General features: G+C 43.1%; 1 protein-coding gene across 2 annotated transcripts; it reads left to right on the top strand.

The window, feature by feature from the left end:
- The first annotated feature begins 266 nt into the window (after positions 1–266).
- On the top strand, positions 267–6307 carry rae1 (ribonucleic acid export 1). Of its 2 annotated transcripts, XM_078283657.1 has the most exons (13): positions 267–356; positions 1089–1207; positions 1882–1986; positions 2221–2313; positions 2407–2493; positions 2577–2663; positions 3241–3312; positions 3419–3526; positions 3762–3868; positions 4066–4141; positions 4742–4936; positions 5115–5200; positions 5905–6307. In XM_078283657.1, coding segments are annotated over exons 2-13 (1107 nt in total). In that variant the 5' UTR covers positions 267–356; positions 1089–1117; the 3' UTR covers positions 5906–6307. The 2 variants fall into 2 exon arrangements, with proteins under 2 accessions (XP_078139783.1, XP_071774968.1); XM_071918867.1 differs by lacking the exon at positions 5905–6307 and having other exon boundaries at positions 5115–5204.
- Positions 6308–6856: the final 549 nt, after the last annotated feature.

Below are 6856 nucleotides of genomic sequence, written 5' to 3'. Positions count from 1 at the left end.
AAAAACAAATCAGTACCTGAATACAACAAGTACACAAACAAAACCTTGTTAAAACATATCTGTGGGATACCTGTTTTCATTTTAGGACTGCAGTATGCTTCTGAAGGTCTGTTACCGGTGGTTTTGAGCAAGGTAAACAGTAAACTCATTAGAGGTGAATGGCAAAACGGGATTTTATTCCCTTGTCGTGCACTGCCTCCAGGTGGTCATTTGTGATATTGCATGCCTCCTCTTCAGAGGCAGCGCCAATGTAACGTCACTAAGCTGCGACATACCAGAGAGCATGCGCTACATTTCTGTTGCGCCAAAAGATTGTGCCAATTTTTGCGTTATCAAGTCATATACACATAATTGGGGTATGTATATATTGTGCAGCTACGAAGCTACGCTACAGAGTGATGTGCAGTATATTGTTTAGTTGCGGTGTTAGAAAGTGTGTTGTAGGAAACTTTTTCGTCCACCTGCCACAGTGGAAGGCTTCCAAAACTGACTAGCCACCTTCTCTATTCTGTCATTCAAATAATGGCTGGTATAGTAGATAAGCTTACCAGGCACACTCTAAATATACAATTATTTGGCTAATGTTACGTTTACACCCGGCTTCACTCTTTATATGCGTTTGCTAGCTAGCAGGGAGGTTGCCACGGTAGCGTACGTTAGCTCTGTCAAGTGTTTTTAGCTAACGTTAGCGTCAACGTAGCTTGCTTTCCTGGACTGGTAGTGTTAATATAGGCCCTATGGTAGGGGTCCAGTGATACAGGTAATGTTGTGATGTGCGGCATCTCGCCATAGTAATATTTGCTTGCATTCACGGCTTGTTTTAACGCTGCCGTAATTATATCCAATTTGTTAGCATCAGCGTTAACATAACGGTAACGTTACGTTAGCTGCTGATAATACACGTCAGGTAACAACATTAACAACAAAAACTGCATAACTAAACGTAAACAACCTAACTAGTTTCATAATAAAATGATTTAACGTCGGAACTCAGCTTGGTTTGCGTGCAATGTTGTGAGCTTAGTTAAACGACATAAATTCTGTCTGCTAATATGTCAATTATAAAGTGCTTCTATTTCTTCTTTCAGGCATAGATAACGACCAACGTTAATCCACCATGAGTTTATTTGGGGCGAGCACCGGGTTTGGAACAGGAGGAACTGGTGTCTTTGGAAGCACAACGACAGATAGCCATAATCCTATGAAGGTAAACCAGCTGAATGCAAGACAGGAGTGTCTGACTTGGCACTCACACAGTAGTAGTTTGCCTCACTTCATCATACAGAAATAGTGCCTTCACCTGAGGCCTGTCTCACGAAGCGAGATTAGTAGGCTAACGAGCTAACTTTGGACTTAACTGTTTTTTCGGTCACACGAAGGTGGCTCACTTTTAACCGGGGCAGATCACCATGGTAACCTATGCTGCACGGCTAACCTGCTCTGGAGCAGGATAAAAGTTCAGGCTATAACGTATGAAAGGCCCGCCTCCTGACCAATCAGCTCTCTGGAAACAGGGAGTCACCATTCCTACAGGATCCCAATATGGACAAAAACACTGCATTCAAATGAAAATGACAAGTAATAAAGGAAACTGTTAGGCTACTATTGAATAAACAGGCAGTAAGAAGTGCTGTTTGCAAGGCGACGTGTTTACAGACCAGTAGAATCACTTTGCTTTCCATGATAATGTATTATATCGGAGATATAGCCGGTACTTAATTGACCATATTATCAATGAATGAAAGTTACGGTTGCATATTAATTGCATATTAATATATATATTTTTTTGATTATGTTGAACTCGTGAGACAGGCCTCTGTGCAGCTGACAGCTTCATGTTTAGGTAGCAGTCCTTGTTTATGTTCCTGACTTGTGCTGCAGGATGTTGAAGTGACCTCACCACCAGATGACAGCATCAGCTGCCTGGCTTTCAGCCCCCCCACCATGCCAGGGAACTTCCTCATTGGGGGATCCTGGGCCAACGATGTGAGTGATTTAGCATTTACCATGTCATATCAGTCATATCAATGGTATATTGTAAATGGTTACATGAGTTCAAGATTAGGGGTGATTATATCTATAGGGGATGTGGCTACAATTAAGATCTAGGAGGATACCTATGCCACACTTGTTCTACTATGGACTGTAGCACTAGATAATGATTTTGTATTGTGATTACAAATGTACACAGTTTAAAGCTACTATATCATCTGCCCTCAGGTCCGGTGCTGGGAGGTACAGGACAATGGACAGACTGTCCCCAAGGCCCAACAGATGCACACTGGCCCAGTGCTGGATGTATGCTGGAGCGATGTAAGACTCTTTGTTCGTCACATGTCATATTGTCAACCCTATAAGAGAAATCTGCTGTATCATGTTTTATGATATGCTGTTCTGTTTGAGCAGGATGGGAGTAAAGTGTTCACAGCTTCCTGTGACAAGACAGCCAAGATGTGGGACCTTAACAGCAACCAGGCAATGCAGATCGCACAGGTGAGATGCCAGCCCCCCATTCAACCATATGGTCGTTGAATGAAGCAGAATTATCCTAAACTTACCTTAATTTCCCTTCACAGCATGAAGGTCCAATCAAATCGATCCACTGGATAAAAGCCCCCAACTACAGCTGTATCATGACTGGCAGCTGGGACAAAACACTGAAGGTACAACAACAGCCACTTATACACATTTGTTATCTGTTGAACATGCAGAAATGAAAGACACAGCTTTTTTCTACACACAAAAGTTGCACAAAGTTGTCTAGCACAAAATATTTGAAACAGTGGTAAGCATGCCAGCTTTCTCAAAACGAACCTAGTCATTTCACTATCGACCCTCACCTTAGTATCTATTATTATGGCTCACTGAGCATCTGAGAAAGCCGTTAAATATGAAACATTTTGGGTGGGCAAAGTTTGAAATCGGTGTTTCTGATTGCCCAGATAAGCTATAGATTTGTATTTGTTTTCTTGTAATAATTGGGGCTTATTCAAGGAAATTATACTTACTTCTAAGACACCTTTCAGTTAAACATGAAATAGCTTCACAGAATCATCTGCCTCTTTTCATTCTGTGGTGGCAAATATTCAGTCGTGATCCTCAATGTAATCGTCTAGACACCCAGGCCGAAAATATAGTGAACATACTTTAAAAACACTTCCTCAGGGATTTGCAAACCAAACTTCACAGTGCTTAATGTAGCACTGAGAAACATAACCGCTCATGTGTTTCCCTCTCCAGTTCTGGGACACCCGCTCTCCCAATCCCATGATGTCTCTGCAGATGCCAGAGAGATGCTACTGCGCAGATGTTGTAAGTGGATATGAGGAGTATGACATGTGTTTTAACACTCGCTGATTGGATGGTTGCTGAAGTACATTTTCTGTTTTTTGTGCGTCCTTCACCCCTCTCTATACAGGTGTACCCCATGGCAGTGGTGGCCACAGCTGAGAGAGGCCTGATAGTCTACCAGCTGGAGAACCAGCCCTCAGAGTTTCGCAGAATAGACTCTCCCCTTAAACATCAGGTGAACAGTTTAGCAATCTCCTCCTTTCCATTAACCTTTTTTTTTTCTTACTTACCCTATTTTACTCTTGTTTTTTCCCTACACATTGTGCCTCTTATTCTTGTATCTTTGTGTACAGCGTGATTCATTGTCCTTGATACCATGCCAAGTATAAAGCCAATCTTTGAAAGGCAGCTTTTGTTATTTATGCATGAATGGCTTTTGACCCCATGTACTGTCTGCCCTCATCCTGCAGCACCGCTGTGTCGCCATATTCAAGGACAAGCAGAACAAGCCCACAGGCTTTGCACTGGGAAGCATTGAGGGCCGAGTGGCCATCCACTATATTAACCCTCCAAACCCGTGAGTGGTTACAATAATCCTTTTCTAACAAGTGAAAATTGGTTTTGTAAGTCTCAGTTATTAATTACTAGATGACTTTTGCTCAGAGTCCAGGCATTTTCAATTATTTCTTTGTTTACCAAATTAAAAGCACAATGCTCTGGCCATTAAAGGGCTGAATCAGAATATGAAATGAATGTGTTTCTCTGATCTGTCAGGGCCAAAGACAACTTCACCTTCAAGTGCCACAGGTCCAATGGAACCAACACAGCCACTCCACAGGACATCTATGCTGTAAGTTGCTCCGACCTTCTGAGACACTCGACACACGATTTTGTGAGAGGAATGTTTCTCCTGTCCTTTAATGGGAGATTGTAATGTGCTTAATACAGCTTAATGCTGATTTAATTTGCTGTGCACTTACACTGTTCACAGGCTGAATTCAAATGACGCTGCATACATTTATATCAATAACAGGTGGATACAAATTCCACACTTTTACCACCATATTAGAGACAGAAGCAGATGCTCATTGAATGGCGCTATGGATAAGAGTGTTTGCCAAATGCATAAAATGTAAATATAAAATGTTGTTTTCTCTCATATTTTATTGGACAATATCTCATAGATGAATTGAGTCTAAAACTTAATTTTGTGCACTTCCATCATAACATAATTGCTGTTTACCCTTAATACCCTTAATAATAATGGCATGTTTCCCTCTTTGTTTTCAATTGGACTTTTAATACCCACAGAAACCTTTTCAAAACAATTTGGTTGACATCATGGTGCTGCATGTGACCTAGAGTGACCCTAGTGTGTCATTTCACAAACTCAATCATCATCATCATGTTTGCACATCTTTCACCTACCTTGTTCCGTTCTCTCCGTCAGGTGAATGCCATCTCCTTCCACCCAGTCCACGGCACGCTGGCCACTGTGGGCTCCGACGGTCGCTTCAGCTTCTGGGACAAAGACGCCCGCACCAAGCTGAAGACCTCGGAGCAGCTCGACCAGCCCATTACAGCCTGTTGCTTCAACAACAATGGCAACATCTTTGCCTACGCCTCCAGCTACGACTGGTCAAAGGTAGGAGGCGTTATTTACACATGTGAACACACAGCTATTTGTACTTGGCTATTGGCTGATGAAAGCTTGTCATCTCGCTCTCGCCATCACTCATACGTTGTGGGCACTTTGTGAGTAACTGTGATCCAGCCCATCCCTGTCATGCAGTCACTAATTGGCGCCCCATGTGAATCCCCAGGGCCATGAGTACTACAACCCCCAGAAAAAGAACTACATCTTCTTGAGGAACGCCGCCGAGGAGCTGAAGCCTCGGAACAAGAAATGGTGAGAGAAGGGCAGCCGCTGTCCAAAACCCTGGAGGCCGTGGTCGCCGGACGTGGCTGCCCTACTTCCTCATTGCCCTTGTGACTCTCGCTGTGGGGCCTTCCTTGGCACCCCACGGCTCCTGGCATTCAGGGATAATGGGCAGTGAGGATTTTGGCATGATTCAGATCTCAGTACTGTCATGTAGTGCTACAGCTAGTCATTTCCTCTGAGAGTGGTGCTGTACTGACTTGAGTGAAGTCATTTCGAAGGCTTGTTTGGTTTCTGCCGCTGTAATACTGTAACAAGCTCCCTTTGCGCCTGTAGAATCAGGAATCCTCTGGGATGCAGCCTGCTGGCTTTTTACAGCATTTGGATTGTAAAATTTCTTAAGTGGTGAGGTTTTGCTGTGCATTCCTTGACACACCAAGAGTTTTAAGCACTTTGTAATTTATTTAGTATTTCATTCAGGAGATGTTTATGAGAATATTTAATTGTTGATGGAATATTGGTTAGAATTAGAATATAGGGAAGACAATAATTCACAATGAATCAAGCTTAATTTGCAGGCATTGTTGATTTTGTGTTTGTCTGCTGAAGAGTGAGATTGTACTCTGTACTGAGTGCTCTGTGCGAAAAGGGACACAATAAACACCCTTTCAGAAATAAACCAAAGAACCTCATAAAGATGCTCTTGGTGACTGACTGCTCCCTCCTGTCTTTAGATTCGTCGTGCCAAGTCGCATCTGTTGTGGGGAAACGCGGAAGACCTGCTGCTTTAGTGTGTGTATACGCTCAAGACAGAGACGCCTTCCTTTCGGCAAACACCTGGACCAATGCCGTGACGCCGCGTACTGTGCATGGACCAATCAGAGGGGCCTACCCAACCCGGCATTGATGACAACTGCGTGACAATTGGTCTCAGACGTCATCATAGAAGGGGGGGGGGGGTGGCTTAATTTGTCATTCATCTTGATGTTTTGGGTTTTTTTATCATTGTGTGCAGCTCTTTATTTTTTATACAGCTTTCCAAAGACTTTACGTTCTCTTTTGATTTGCTGTTACTCCGTGGTGTAGCTCCAATACTGAAACTGACATGTGAAATAAATAACAGTGCGCATACTCTTAGATTTTTACATGTTTCTTCCAACTTGAGGGAGTCAGTAGGTTAAAAAGGAAGCTGTTGTGGGTCGCTGTATATATGTTTGTTGGGAATTTCCTTACGGAAGTGTATTGTGCATGCTTTACCATGGACTGGACCACAATCTCATGTTACATGTGTATCTTCACTCATGTGGGTCTCTCCTTTACATTGGAATCGTCGCAAAATCAAATGGATAAACATTGAACAGCAACTGTATCACAATGATCCCCCGTGTCTGCGTGTTTCAATACAAATCAACAGCAGGTGGAGCATTCTGTCTTTCAATGTTAGCGTCTGCAGCGACCTGGGGAAATTCAGGGAGCTGAGGTCAGGGAGGCAGGCAGGCCAGGACAGGATCAAAGCAGGGCAGTGGGATTCTTCATCCAGGTAAGTCCTTTTGACAGGGAAAAAGAGCTGGAGATAGGGGATTTATCAGGAGGATATGAATGAGGTAGTGTGGGCAGCTACAAAGGCCATATGTGAGAAGTGAACCAGTTCATAGAGGAGAAGGTGTGAATTAAATGCCTTTTTAT

This window comes from Centroberyx gerrardi, chromosome 5, assembly GCF_048128805.1.
Source record: "Centroberyx gerrardi isolate f3 chromosome 5, fCenGer3.hap1.cur.20231027, whole genome shotgun sequence".
Taxonomy (NCBI): Eukaryota; Metazoa; Chordata; class Actinopteri; order Beryciformes; family Berycidae; genus Centroberyx; species Centroberyx gerrardi.
This window is presented reverse-complemented; position numbering and strand designations above follow the sequence as displayed.

Bases quoted from the DNA above. Each gene is read 5' to 3' on its own strand.
- rae1 (XM_071918867.1), top strand. From the start codon at position 1,118: ATGAGTTTATTTGGGGCGAGCACCGGGTTTGGAACAGGAGGAACTGGT. The intron at 2,314-2,406 runs GTAAGACTCTTT...CTGTTTGAGCAG, and splicing joins TGGATGTATGCTGGAGCGAT to GATGGGAGTAAAGTGTTCAC. The intron at 2,494-2,576 runs GTGAGATGCCAG...TTCCCTTCACAG, and splicing joins AGGCAATGCAGATCGCACAG to CATGAAGGTCCAATCAAATC.